Genomic DNA, 14137 nt, shown 5'->3' on the forward strand with positions numbered 1-14137 from the left:
CCTCCCCGCGCTTCCTCTCCGCCCACCGCGCTCCAGCCGCTCCGCCGCAGCCCGCGCTGTCCTCCGGCCCCCGGAGCCGCGCCGCCAGCCCCTCGCCCAGCCATGGGGGACCTGCCGGGCATCGTGCGCCTCTCCATCGCGCTGCGCATCCAGCCCAACGATGGCCCGGTTTTCTTCAAGGTGGACGGGCAGCGCTTCGGCCAGAACCGCACCATCAAGCTGCTCACCGGCTCCTCCTACAAGGTGGAGGTGAAGATCAAGCCCACCACGCTGCAGGTCGAGTGAGTGCGGGGCGCGCCGCGGCTGCAGAGTGGCACGCGGGGTCCGGGCGGAGGACAGAGGCCCCAGAGTCAGCCCCAGCCTCTCCAAGGGCCCTTTCGCCTCGCGCGGCTCTGGGCCAGCCCGGAGGGTGGGGACAGAGATCGCTCCCGGTTCCCCCACATTCCTTCCCCGGCCTTCGCTGGTCTTTCCTCGATTCTCGCTTCCCTCCCCACCCGTTGCGGTGACCTCGGTGGGTCCGTTTAAATCAAGGACAAGAAACTAGGATTTTGTTTGCTTGCTTTTTTTTTTCCTGGCAAATTTTTCATCCCTCTGTCCAGCCTTCTACCCGGAACCGCAGGCGGCTGGCCGGGGTGGGGCAGGTGGAGAAGCTCCTGCCGGGCTCCCCTAACGCAATCCCAGCCCTCGGCTCCTGCGTCCTGGCGCACAGCCAGGTTCTGCCCTCGAAGGAGAAAGGCTGAGGAATGCGGTGTAACGGCGGGAGAGGTGTGGCTTTGGGGGTTCCCTGAGGTGCTCCCCACCCCTCCACCCGCCCTTTCATGACTTGAGACCACCCCAGGCTGGAGCAGACCCAAATTAAAGGGGCAGCCATTTGGGCCCCCGCCTAGTTTCACGGTTTTCCATGCCTGTGCATTTTTCTCCCCAGTGGTCTGTTTAGCCCAGTGCTGATGGTGCCTGAGATTAGAAACATCCTCGGAAGAGGATGTTTTTGGTTTATTCGTGGTAGGGATTATCTCTTCCAGCTACATCAGGATCATGTTCCCAGCAGACCTCTGATGGGCAAGTCTGTGTGGAAGCTCTAGGTAGCCTCCGGGAAAGGATTCATGGCTGGGTTCTTCCACCTCTCAGCTTCCATCCTACCACTGGAAGGTCTAGTCCTGCAAAAAGGAAGCAAGTCCAGCATTTATGGGATCTACCATTTGCTAGGCGTTCCTGGAGGGAGAGGGCTTTGAATCCATCAGACACCTTTGACAGCTTAAATTTTAACTTAATACATTTGTTTGTGCCTTCTAGGTGCCAGGCCCTAATGCAAGGACCTGAAACCAGACCTGGATGGTTTCTGGTGCTCCTGGTCCACCTAACTGTCATCCCCAGCCCCCACCTCCAAACAGCCCTCACGCTCTGCTCTTCCCAGTGTTCTGTGCACCTGGATCCAGGCTTTTCCATTCCCTTCTTTCCTGGCAACCTCGTCAGCCAAGTTCTCTGTTCCATACTCCATTTTCTTCAGGGTAGTTCTCTAGTTTCCAAGCTAATCTGAAGCTAATTTGTTAGTTACTGTTTTTTTCTAGTTACACTTTAATGTTTAAAATAATTGTTTAATTAATTGTATTTATTTTTTTTATTTGACTATAGAAAGATAGAGAAAGTAGGAAAGTGAGAAAGCAAGCCACCAGGTCCGGCACTCCAACCGCAGTAAGCCATGTGGGAGTCCGATGCCTGAAGCACTATACCATCTGCCAAGTTATAACTCAATTTTATCAAGGACTTTTCAATGCCCCAATTCTGTGGTTCTCCAGCCTAAGTGTGTATCAGAATCACATGAAGGTCGGTTCAACTGCAGGTGGCTGGGACCCACCCCAGACTTCCTGGTTTACTATGTTTACGGTGGGGCCCAAGTCATTGGTTTTTGTTTTGTTTTGTTTTGTGTTTTGTTTTGTTTTTGGAGAGGTTTTTGCAATAGGGCGCATGCACTCACCAGACAGACAGAGACAGACAGAGAGACATAGAGACAAAAAGCGAGAAATCACCCCCCAGGGGGGATGGCCACACCGCAATCCGTTCTCCTCCATTCACCTCCAAATTAAGATCACTCAAGCAACCTTAAAATAAACTTTCCAGTGCCCAAATCACATCTCAGACCATTTGAATTTTAATTTCTTGGGTTTGGGGTGGGACTGGATATTCATCAGTTTTAATAGCTGCACAGATTATTTTAATCAGTGAATAACAAGAACAACTGGGGCCAGCAGGTGGCGTGGTCATTGAGGTGCTGGACTTCCACATGGCTGACCACAGTTTTCAAGTCCCAGACCTGGCAGTTTGTTTTCTCTTTCTCTCTCCCTCTCTTTCTCCCTCTCTTTCTCTCTGTCTCCCCGTAGCAAATTGGACAGTAATAATAATAAATAGAATTAAATAATTTTAAAACAAAGAGAGAGAAAACGACCAGGGCCAGCTGGATGGCACAGAGGTTAAGGCAGCTGGATTCCACATGAATGACTCCATGATTAGAGTTCTGGATCCAGCAGCTTGAAAAACACATCAGGTGCATGTGCGTGCATGCTCAAAATCCTGAGAAGAGAATGGAGGAGAAGGAATTGCAATGTGGTCATCCCCCTGAGGGGTGATTTCTCATTCTCTTTCTCTCTGTCTCTCCTGCAAGCACATGCACCCCATAGCAAATTTAAGAACAAACAAAAAACACAAGAGTTTTGCTCAGCTTGTCAGAATATTCTGCATGAGAACACTACAGTCAGTCCAGAGGATTTAAGTAGTTTGTCTAGCATAGAAAGACTAGTTAGTTGAACTTCCTTCCATATGATAGTGTCTTCCTATAGCCAAACCCTGTAGGTTTCCTACTGTCTCCGTCTGTTTTCTGTTACGATAACAGCGTAGAAACTTGGTAATTAATAAAGAACAGAGATGTACTTGACTCACATCTTGGAGACTGGGAATGCCAAGGACATGGGGCCAGCATCTGCTTAGCATCTGCTGAGAGCTTGTTGCTGCACCACAGCTTAGCAGGTGGTGTCACATGGAGAGAGCAACCATCTAAGCTTGTGGCTCTGCCTTCTCTTACAAAGTTACTAATGCCGCCATTGGAGCCCCACCCGCACAACTTCATCTAATCCTAAGTATCTCCCAAGCCCCCACTCTTTAGTACTGTTACAATGGGGATCAACTTCCAACATGATTTTCAGCAGAAATATTCAAACCGTAGCACCTGCATAGGGTTTTGGTCCAGATTAGGATGGGGTGCTTCAGCTAATTCCTGCCATATGTACTCAACTCAAGTCCATTGCAGGAACATTTCCATTGGTGGTGTCCTCGTCCCATTGGAACTGAAGTCTAAAGAGCCTGATGGGGACAGAGTTGTTTATACGGGCATATATGACACAGAAGGCGTGGCACCAACCAAGAGTGGAGAACGGCAACCCATTCAAATCACCATGCCGGTAAGCCTGCTTGGGGCGTGGGTGTGTGGTTTTGGGGCAAATGAAAACCATGGAAAAGAAGACAGTCACTCTAAAGGCCAGCAGGTGGTGTGGTGGTTAAAGGCACTGGACGCCCACGTGGACGGCCACGGTTTGAGTCCTGGACCTGGTGCCTTGCTTTCTCGCTTTCCCTCTCTCTCTCTCTCTCTCTCTGATCAAACTTGAAAATAAAAGTAATAACCTCTCTCTCTGATCAAACTTGAAAATAATAGTAATCATAAATTAAATTGAATTAAATAATTCTTTTTTAAAAAAAGGCTTATAAGGAGCCAATTGATCTGCTTGAGTGAGCACAACATAATTAGTTCTCTTTCACATGACAGATTGACCCTGTCGTTGCTTAAAGACACCTTATAAGTAGAAGCAGATGGTTCTGGGAGAGATACACTGCCATTTTTCTTACATTAGGAGTGGTTAGATAGTTAACCTAGAAAAAGTTCAGATTCCCATAGTCTTTTGGTTATGAGAAAACTGGTCAGTGGTACTTTGCAACTTAAATCTGCTTTAAATGTAGGAGCCCAAAAAGTGACTGTTAGGGAAAATAATATACTTCTTAGTATCTAGACCTACCAGGTATAATATTTTAATTTTTTAATTTATCTTTCATTGCCAGAGGACACATGTTCTTGCCAGAGAGAGAGACAGAATGAGAAAGAAGAGAAAGCACCCCCCACTGGGCGTGGTTACACCATGATCCTTTCTCCTCCATTTCCCCATCCTGTTGGGGTTTTGGGCACATACACTTTGTGTTTTTCAAGTATAGGGGCCAGGATCGGAACAACAGTCAGCTATGTGCGATACAGCTCCCTTAACCACTAGGCCACAGAGCCAACCTGGCAATAATATTTTAAAATATTTTTATTAACATAACAATTGTTACAATGAGATATTTTTCAGTACATGAATGCAATGTGTAATGATCAAATCAGTGTAATTAGTATCCCCATCATCTCAACCATTTGAAATATTTTATACAGTGAATTTAAAACAATATCGGGGGACCAGCAGTTGGCGGAATGGCTTCGTCGCTGACTCCCACAGAGTCAACTATGGTTTGAGTCTCAGACCCAGTGGCTTAAACTCACACCGGGTATGTGTGCCTGTGTGCCCAAGATCCTGAGAGGAGAATGGAGGAGAAGGGATTGCAGCGTGGCCATCCCCCCGGGGGGTGATTTCTCGCTTTCTGTCTCTCTGCCTCTCTCTATTTTTCTGGCAAGCACACGCGCCCTATAGCAAAATCTTCTTAAAAAATATTTATAGCCAGATGATACTGACTTCAAAGTTAAAAAAAAAAAAGATAAAAAAGAAAGGATAGAATTGACAAATAGATTTAATTATGTGCAAACATAGTAGGTAATAAAGTAAACCTGCTAAACCATAGGAAAGGAAGTCTCGCCTAAATGACCACTGTGAAAACTAGGCAGACTTTTTCCCAAGTACAATTTGGAATTGTCTGCCTTCTAGCTTTACAAGAAAGATCACAGAGGTTCCCAGATACTAGTGCACTTAAGAATTTCCGCAGGACTGGCCCTGTAGCACAGACGTTAAGCCCCGTACGTAGAAAGCTGGATCCCACATGACTGACAATGGCCCTGTTAGCTTGTGAAACATGTCAGGTGCTTATGCGTGCATGCCCCAATTGATGAGTGCATAGAGAAATTGTGGGGAAAGGATTGTAGCATGACCACACCACATTGGGTGGGTGTGCTCAGACGCTCTCCCTCTTTCTGGTGAGGTCACATACCCTCTGGCCAAAAAAAAAAAAAAAGGAATTTTTATGAGAGTTTGTTTAAAATGCAAGTCCTAGGTCCCACCTCCAGTGATTTCCAGGTCAGTAAAACTAAGTTGGAGCCAAAGAAACTGACGTTTTAACAGGCATACTGAAGGATCTTGGTGGGAATGGTCCATGCAACACACTTGGAGAAGCACTGATGTAAAAGCCAAACCACACAGTCTTTTGAAACCCTCAAGTGTTCATAGTGCCCAGTATACTTAAAATAACCACAGCAGTAGCATAAGGAAATAATCTAGCAGCTTGTTTGTTTTGTATCTTATATTTGAACTGTTTTTTGTATTTTCCATCAAAGAATACTCAACAGGGAAAAATACAAAAATGAAGGAAACATGTAGTTCCTGTGACACATGGTGACTGCTAACATTTTTGTGAATGGTCTTAGAAGGTAATTTGTACTGTCTTTGATTATAGGTGTATGTATTGGGTCTTATTCTCTATATATACTTTTTTGTACTTGTGTACATCCTTGGATGTCAAATATAAACCTAAGATTATATTTTTAAATGTTAAAGTCTGTATGGGTACTCTATTGTATGAAGATAACAAGTTATCCTCAGTCACCTATTGCCAATTATTTCTATGTCTCGGTATTATAAGGAAAATCACATTAAAAATCACTTACTTCTGCACAATTGTCTAACACTTTGTTGAGTTATATTCCCAGAAGAAATTTAATGGTAAGGCATTTTATAAGTACTGCCGAATTGACCTCAAGAAAGACTAGATAATTAGTTTTTACTCCCATTATCAGTATTTAAGCGTCCATCTCCCTCTGCAGGAATAATCATTTTAAAGTATTTTAATCTGATAGGCTATGTTAATTTTTATTTCTTTAGTTACTGTTAATTTGAAATCTTCACATGTCTAGTCATCATTTGCATTTTCCTTTGTGGATTATATGTTCATAGCTTTTACCCATTTTTCTACCCAAGTATGTCTTATTGACTTTAAGACATCTTTATAAATCAAAAATAGCCATGTCTTTTACTACTTCTTGAGTGTATTCATCATTTATTATTTGTTCTTTAACATTGTTTGTAATATAAATTTAAATTCAAGTCAGCCATTGGCATAGTGGTCAAGACAGCTATTGGGTTAACAGAAGACATAATGTATTTTTCTGTTTTTCTATGACTGACTGCATGGTTTGAGTCCCAGACCTGACACCTTGAAAACATACCAACCTTGTGTGCATGCTCAAAAAAATCTGGAGAGGAGAATGGAAAAGAGATTGTGGCATGACCATCCTCCATACGGTTTCTTTCTCACTTTTCCTCTTCCTGTCCCTCTCACATGTAGTCTCTAGAAAATTTAATATAAAATTTGTATATTGTTCATCATATCAGCCTTTTCCTTTATGGATTTTGCAGTTAGGACCCAGCTTGGAAAGTCTGATTAATTATGCATACATATAAACACAGCCACATTTGTGTGTTTCCTGAACTCTCATAATCTTATTTGTTAAATTTCAGATGAATTAGATATTTAAATATTATTTTAATTCATACTTTTATATTAGAATGTATGTCAAAATATCCTAATATAATTATTTGACTAATCCATTCTGCTCTAAGAAATTTAGTTGGTTTTGTAGTAATTTCTTTTTATTTTTTAAAGAATTATTTTATTTAACTTCATTTATTTTCATTTGACCAGAGAGAGAGAGAGTGAGTGAGAGAAGGTGAGAAGGCAAGCTGCCGGGTCCAGGACTCGAACTGCAGTCAGCCATATGGGAGTCCAGTGCCCTTAACCACCATGCCACCTGCTGGTCCCTCATAGTAATTACTTATATGTCAAAAAATTTGAGAGACATTTTCAGTACTTTATAATCTATTCCATTAATCTGGCATGTTTTATTTTATTTTATTTTATTTTATATTTTATATTTTGCCTTAGAGCATGTATGCTCACCAGAGAGAGAGGAAAAGTGAGGAATTACCCCTTAGGGGGATGGCCACAATGCAATCCCTTCTCCTCCAGGCTGCTCTTAGGATTTTGAGCATGCACACAGGCCGAGCTTGTTTATCAGGTCGCAGGGTTTGGAACTTGAACTGTGGAGTCAGGCCATGTATGATCCAGTGCCTTAACCAACATACCTGCCTGCCCCAGGGAGGCCTTTTTTGAGAGAGAGATTTTTACTATAGGGTATGTGTGCTCACCAGAGAGACAGAGACAGAGACAGAAAGTGAGAAATCACGGGGGCGGGGAGGGGGGGAGAAGGGGGGAGACACGGATGGCCACGACGCTGCAATCCCTTCTCTGCCCCCAGGGTCTGGAGCTACTGGAACTAGAACCAAGATCAACTTCATGGGAGTCCAGTGACCATTACGCCATCTGTCGGTCCCCAGGGAGGGCTTCTCCTTTTTTCTTTTTTTTTTCTCTTTTTTGTTATAGGGCACGTGCGCTCACCAGAGAGACAGAAAGCGAGAAATGACCCCCCAGGGGGGATGGCCACGCCACAATCCCTTCTCCTCCATTCTCCTCTCGGGATCTTGGGCACGCACGCACACGCGCCCGGCGTGAGTTTTAAGCCACCGGGTCCGGGACACGAACCGCGGTCGACTACGTGGGAGTCCAGCAACATAGCCATTACATTAACTGCTGGTCTCAAGAGTATGTTTTTAATAATATTAATCTTTAATAGAAATATTGACCAAATATGAAAATATTTTCTGTAAGAAGAAATAAAACTAACGTGGAAATATTTATTCTGAGCCAGCTGGTGGTTAAAGCAACTATAGTCTCCTACATGGCACACTACAGTCTGAGTCCCAGACCTGGTGACTTGAAAAATACACTGGGTTGGGACCAGCAGGTGGCGTGGTGGTTAAGGCACTAGACACTCCCACATGACTGACCAGGGTTCAAGTCCTGAATCTGGTGGCTTGCTTTCTCACGTCTTCTCTCTTTCACTCTCACCCTCTGTCTCTCTCTGGTCAAATTTTTAAAAATCAGGGAATGAATAAATAAAATAAAATAAATAATTATTTTTTAAAAAAGAAAGGAAAGAAAAACACACTGGCATGTGTGCATGTGTGCCCAAAATCCTGAGAGGAGAATGGAGGAGAAGGGATTGCCTCATGGCCATCCTCCCTGAGACGTGATTATTCACTTTCCCTCTCTCTCTCTGGCAAGTGCATGCATCCTATGGCAAGAACAAAAAAGAAATATTAATTTTCATAAATGAGAGTAAAAAACAAAATCTTTTTTAAAAGTGATTCTCAATGACATCATAATTACAACAAAGCCACCTTTGTTTTCAGTAATAATGTAAAATGCTATGTAAAGTGCTTTTAAAAAGTAGCCAAAATGAGGGCCAGCAGGTGACATGGTGGTTAAGGGCACTGGATTCCCATGTGGCCAACCACAGTTAGAGCCCTGGACCTGGTGGCTTTCTTTCTCACTTTGCCTCTCTCTCTCTCTCTCTCTCTCTCACTTTGGTCAAATTAAAATAAATAAATAAAGTTAAATTAAATAATTTTTTTAAATTATCTGAAATGTCAAAAAGTAGGAGCAGCCATAAAGATTTATTACTTTTAACCAAATAATTTCACAGCTTTTAAGGTTTACAAACACAATTATTTGTCAGAATATTTGTTATGGTGTCTATTGCCATGACACACTATAACAGAGTCTTATGTCATCATTACAATTGTAACAGTGAGCCCAGCCACCGTGATACAGTGGTGGACAACACTCTGCAATGCTGGAGGCCATGTGGGAGATTGGGTTCTGTTCCCAGGTCAGCCTGAGCATGTCAAGAGCACACACATGTGCCCATTATCTTGGCTGACGGGGAAGACTGGGGGAGGATCATGATGTAAGACTGTCTTACTCTCTTTCTCTCAAAATATTTTTTTCAAAGCTGTAATAATGACTATATAAATGAACACATACAATTATAATTGTCCAGCCTTTTTTAAAAGAATTACTTTACTTAACTTTATTTATTTTAATTTGACCAAAGAGGGACAGAGTGAGAGTGAGAGAGGAAGAGAGAAGGAAAGTAAGAAAGGAAGCTGCCAGGTCTGGGACTCGAACCACTGTCAGCCATGTGGGAGTCCAGTGCCCTTAACCACCATGCCACCTGCCAGCCCCATAATTGTTCAACTTAAAAAAATAATAATAAAACTTTTTAATTAATTGTCACAGAGTTTGTGCACTTGAAAGAGAGAAAAAGAACCCTCCAATAGGGCACGGTCACACCATAATCCTCTCTCCTCCATTGTTCCATCCCATTAAGATTCTAGGCATGTGGGCACATGTACCCAGCATGTTTTTCAAGCCATTAGGGACCAAATTCAAACCATAGGAAACCATGTGGGATCAGGCTCCCCATAGCACTTAACTGTTGTGCTATGGGGCTGGCCTTGTATAATTTTAATTAAAAATATTATAACTTTTGTATGTATGTATATGTGTAATCTAGAAATGAACTGCAAAATGTAGGGATTAATGTTCTGTTAAACTTTTCTCTGAGGGGCCAGCAAGTGGCATTAAGGGTGCTGGATTCCCACATGGCCAACCGTGGTTTGATTCCCGGACCTGGCGGCATATTTTCTCACTTTCCCTCTCTCTCTCTTGCTCTGTTTCTCTCTGATCAAAATAAGTTAAATAAATAAATGAGTAAAGTTAAATAAAATTTTAAAAGTGAAAATAATTTAAAACTCATCAATTAAAAAAAAACTTTTCTCTGAATCTTGTTTTTCACTTTCTTTCTTTTTTTTTAAATTATTTAGATCTTCAAAAATGCCAGGACACGTTCTTGGCCCTCTCCTTCGTGCCCAACCAAAAAGGTCACACAAGGACTTGCTAGCCGTCAGTCTTATTTGGTGTGATCTTACATGACAGTATTTGAGAGTCTGATTTTCTTTAGAAATAACTAGTATTGGGCCAGCCAGGTGGCATGGTGGTAAAGGGGGCTGGATCCTACATGGCCGACTGTGCAGTTTGAGTCCCAGACCCAGAAGTCTGAAAAACATGACTGTGGTTTGAGCCCCAGAGCTGCCACTTGCTTTCTCACTTTCTCTCTCTCTGGTAAGTATATGTGTCCTATAGCAAATTTAAAATAATAATAATAATAAATTATAATTAAGTGAATTCTTTAAAAAAAAAAAAAAAGAAATTAAAAGGTAAGAGTTAAAAGCTTTGATTACACAGAATGTAAAATTTCTGTCAAAATTAGTAAAAAAAAAAAAAAAGAAAAGAAATAAAAAACATAAACTTTAATTAAAAGGCAATTTAAATTCTTAAAAAATATTGGTAACATATATAAGAGGACTAGAAAAAAGTTCATGGGAAGGGACCAGCCCTGTAACCTAGCGGTTAAGAGAACAGACCAACCACAGCTCGACTCCTAGCCTTAATGGCTTGAAAAACGTGAGGAGTATGTGTGGGTGTGTACCCAGAATCCAATAGGATGGAAAGATGGAGGAGAAGGGATTGCAGCATGACCACACCGCATCACTACACATGTGTGCGCTCTCGCTCTCTCTCTCTCTCTCTCTGTCTCTGGCAAGCACATGTGCCCTCTGGTAACTGAGAAAAAAAAAGTTCATGGGAAAATGAAATTAAAGTACAAATTGTTTTAGTTATAAAAAAAAACAGTCGAAATCCATGCATAAGTTTTTCCATAATATTTAACATTAGCATGAACTTTTGAAGAGCGCCCCTCCCCCCCAGTAGAGTCTCCAAAGATGAGTTCTTTCACCTTGATTTTTTAAAGAGGTTTTTGCCTTAGGGTACGTGCACTCACCAGAGAGAGAGAAAGAGACTGACAGAGGGAAAATGAGAAACCACCTCCCTAGGGGGATGTCTACACTGCAATCCCTTCTCTTCCATTCTTCTCCCAGGATCTTGGGCACGCGCATACATGGACCTGGCCTTTCGAGCCACCAAGTCTGGGACTCGAACCATGATTAACCATGTGGAAGTCCAGGGCCGTAACCACTATGCTATCTGCTGGCACCTGCCTTGCTGCCCATACAGACACTGCTGGCTGCCATCAGTCACATTTTCATAGCCCTTTACTGCCCCCTGAAGCAGGAGCAGCCTTTGAAGTTAGAAGGTAGTCAAATGTCATCTGAATTGGATTAAGCGCAGTGATCTCTTTATTCAGATGACCACAAAGGCTCTGGTAGTGGTGCTAATAAAGCGACACTCAGCTCTAATGCCTCTCAGCCCTCACTTCAGCGTTAACTTGTGTTTGTTTTTGCTATAGGATGCTTTCCTTTGCCAGAAAGAGAGGGAAGGTGAGAAAGCACCCTTCAGAGAGATGGCCACACCACAATCCCTTTTCCTTCTCTTTCATGGGATCTTGGGCATGCATGTACACATGCCTAGAGTAATTTTCAAGCCGCTGGGTCCAGGACTCGAACTGTGAGGCCAGCCATGTGGGATCTAGTGCCTTCATCTCCTTGTCACCTGCTGACTGCAACTCATGTTTTAATGTGACTAACTCCCCATGAAGTCCCTCCACAGAGAGTCCAGGTTGAGGTTCTGTGTGCATAAATCGTCATCATAATCACCTTTGGTGGCTCACCTCAGTGGGAGACTAGTGGAAGCTTTGTAGAAAATAAACAGTTTTGGGACCAGCAGTTAGCATAATGGCTATGTCGCTGGATTCCCATGTAGTCGACCGCGGTTCGAGTCCTGGGCCCACGGACTTAAACTCACACCAGGCGCGTGTGCCTGCGTGCCCAAGATCCCGAGAGGAGAATGGAGGAGAAGAGATTGCAGCATGACCATCCCCCCTGGGGAGTGATTTCTCGTTTTCTGTCTCTCTGTCTCACTCTGTCTTTCTGGCAAGTGCACATGCCCTATAGCAAAAAACTCTTAAGAAAAAAAAATGAGAAAAAAAAAGAAAAAGAAAATGAACAGTTTTATAAGGTTATGAAACTGAATGTGTGTGTGTAGGGTAGTAGCCTTACACTGAAAATCCTCCCTGCCCCCCCCCCAAAAGTTGATCCTCGTGCCAGCTTTCTGGTCTAGTATTTGGTAAAAGCTGTAACTTCAACATACAAACATTTTTGTAGAAACCAGTAAGAGAGAGAATCATAAGATAGGGTGAAATAAAAAGATAAGCCAAAAAACATGAATAGGCAGTCACAAAAGAAATACAATTGGCCAGTAAATGCATGAACACAGATTGAATGTCACCATTGGTTTTAAAACAGTATAAATTCTGTTTTCAACTATAAAATTGGTAAAATATTAAGATGTCATTTATTCAGGGGTAGTATATTTCTTTATGAAATATAGTGATTTTTTATAAATTGATATTATATCCTGCAGCTTGGCTAAATTCCCTTATTCATTCTAATAGCTTTTCATTAGCTTGCTTAGAATTTCCAGCAGACGTGGTTAGTCTGAGAACAGACAGCTTTACTGTCCCCTTCCATATCTCCCACCTTCCGAGACTGACCAGGACCTCTAACGCAATGCTGAGTAGAGGTGGTAAGAGTACATATCCTTGCCTCCTTTCTTTATTTTTTAAAGAGGTTTTTGCTTTAGAGCATGGCACCAGTGGGTGGGTGGGAATGGGGGGAAACAGGTAAGAGGGAAAGTAAGAAATCACCCCCTTGGGACCAGCAGTTAGCATAATGGCTATGTCGTTGGACTCCCAGTTCTGGGATCGTGGTTCGACTCCCAGACCCCATGGCTTAAAAACTCATGCTGGGCACGTGTACGTGCTTGCCCAAGATTCCTAGAGGAGAATGGAGAAGAAGGGATTATGACGTGGCCATCCCCCCTCGGGGGTGGGGGGAGGCGGGGGTGTTTCTCGCTTTCTGTCTCTCTGTCTGGCAAGCACACGCGCCCTATAGCAAAAACCTCTCCAAAAAGAAGAAAAAAAGAAATCACCCCCTGGGAAGGATGGCCACACCATACTCCAGGATCTTGGGCACACATGCACATGTGCCCAGCGTGTTTTGAGTCACTGGTTCTGGGACATGAACTGCAGTCAGCTATGTGGGAGCCCCGCTGTGCCATCTCCTGGCCCTCCTTGCTATCCTTCTAATCTCACAGGGAAAGGACTCATTCCTTCACGATGAAGGAAGAGGTTACCAGGCTGACCCAGTAATGTCCTAAAGTATTGTACATGTGACTATCTGTGTAAGTTCTCAGGGAAGAAGGAAAAGCTGACTACTAACTCTTCATCTTTTTGCTAATACGGACAGTTTGGTGCAGTGAAAATAACTCCTGCCTAGGAGTTAGGAGACCTAGGTTCCTGTCCTGTTCCTATCATTACGTGGTTATGAGGTCTAGACCTATAGCGAGTCACTTAACTTCTCTGAATCTTAGTTTCTTCATTCATAAAATGGGGATAACAAAAGGAGACCCAAGATCAAGGTAGAATGATGCATGTGAAAGTATCATGTAAAGAAATGAAATGCTACACAAATGCACAGAATTATACCTGTGTGTAAACTGCATCACTTGAGGCCCTGCCTGTGTAGATTATTTTTTGGTAGGGACTGATGGGCTGGGAGGGAAGGAGTAAAGAGCCTATGTGGTTGCTTTTGTTCTTTAAGAAGAATGTCAGGTCAGGGGACCAGCAGTTGGCATAATGGCTGTGTCGCTGGACTCCCATGTAGTCAACTGCGATTTGAGTCCTGGATCCAGTGGCTTAAATTTACACCAAGTGTGTGTGCATGTGTGCCCAAGATCCCAAGAGGAGAATGGAGGAGAAGGGATTACGATTGCAGCATGGCCATCACCCCGGGAGGGGGGTGGGGGTGATTTCTCGCTTTCTGTCTCTCTCTCTGTCTTTTTGATGAGCACATGCGCCCTATAGCAAAAACCTCTCCAAAAAAAAAAAAAAAAAAATAGAAAGAAAGAAAAGAAAGGCGAG

The 14137-nt window shown here is 43.2% G+C and overlaps 1 protein-coding gene across 1 annotated transcript in view; it reads left to right on the forward strand.

Moving 5' to 3' along the window:
* Positions 1-10: 10 nt before the first annotated feature.
* Positions 11-14137, forward strand: part of CNRIP1 (cannabinoid receptor interacting protein 1) — a 22815-nt gene continuing 8688 nt past the window's right edge. The window contains exons 1-2 of the mRNA XM_006151297.2: positions 11-281; positions 3302-3452. Of these exons, the coding sequence (XP_006151359.1) occupies positions 103-281; positions 3302-3452 (330 nt within the window). The 5' untranslated portion in view covers positions 11-102. The remainder of the gene's footprint in view (positions 282-3301; positions 3453-14137) is intronic.

This window comes from Tupaia chinensis, unplaced genomic scaffold (assembly GCF_000334495.1).
Source record: "Tupaia chinensis unplaced genomic scaffold, TupChi_1.0 Scaffold000316_1, whole genome shotgun sequence".
NCBI lineage: Eukaryota > Metazoa > Chordata > Mammalia > Scandentia > Tupaiidae > Tupaia > Tupaia belangeri.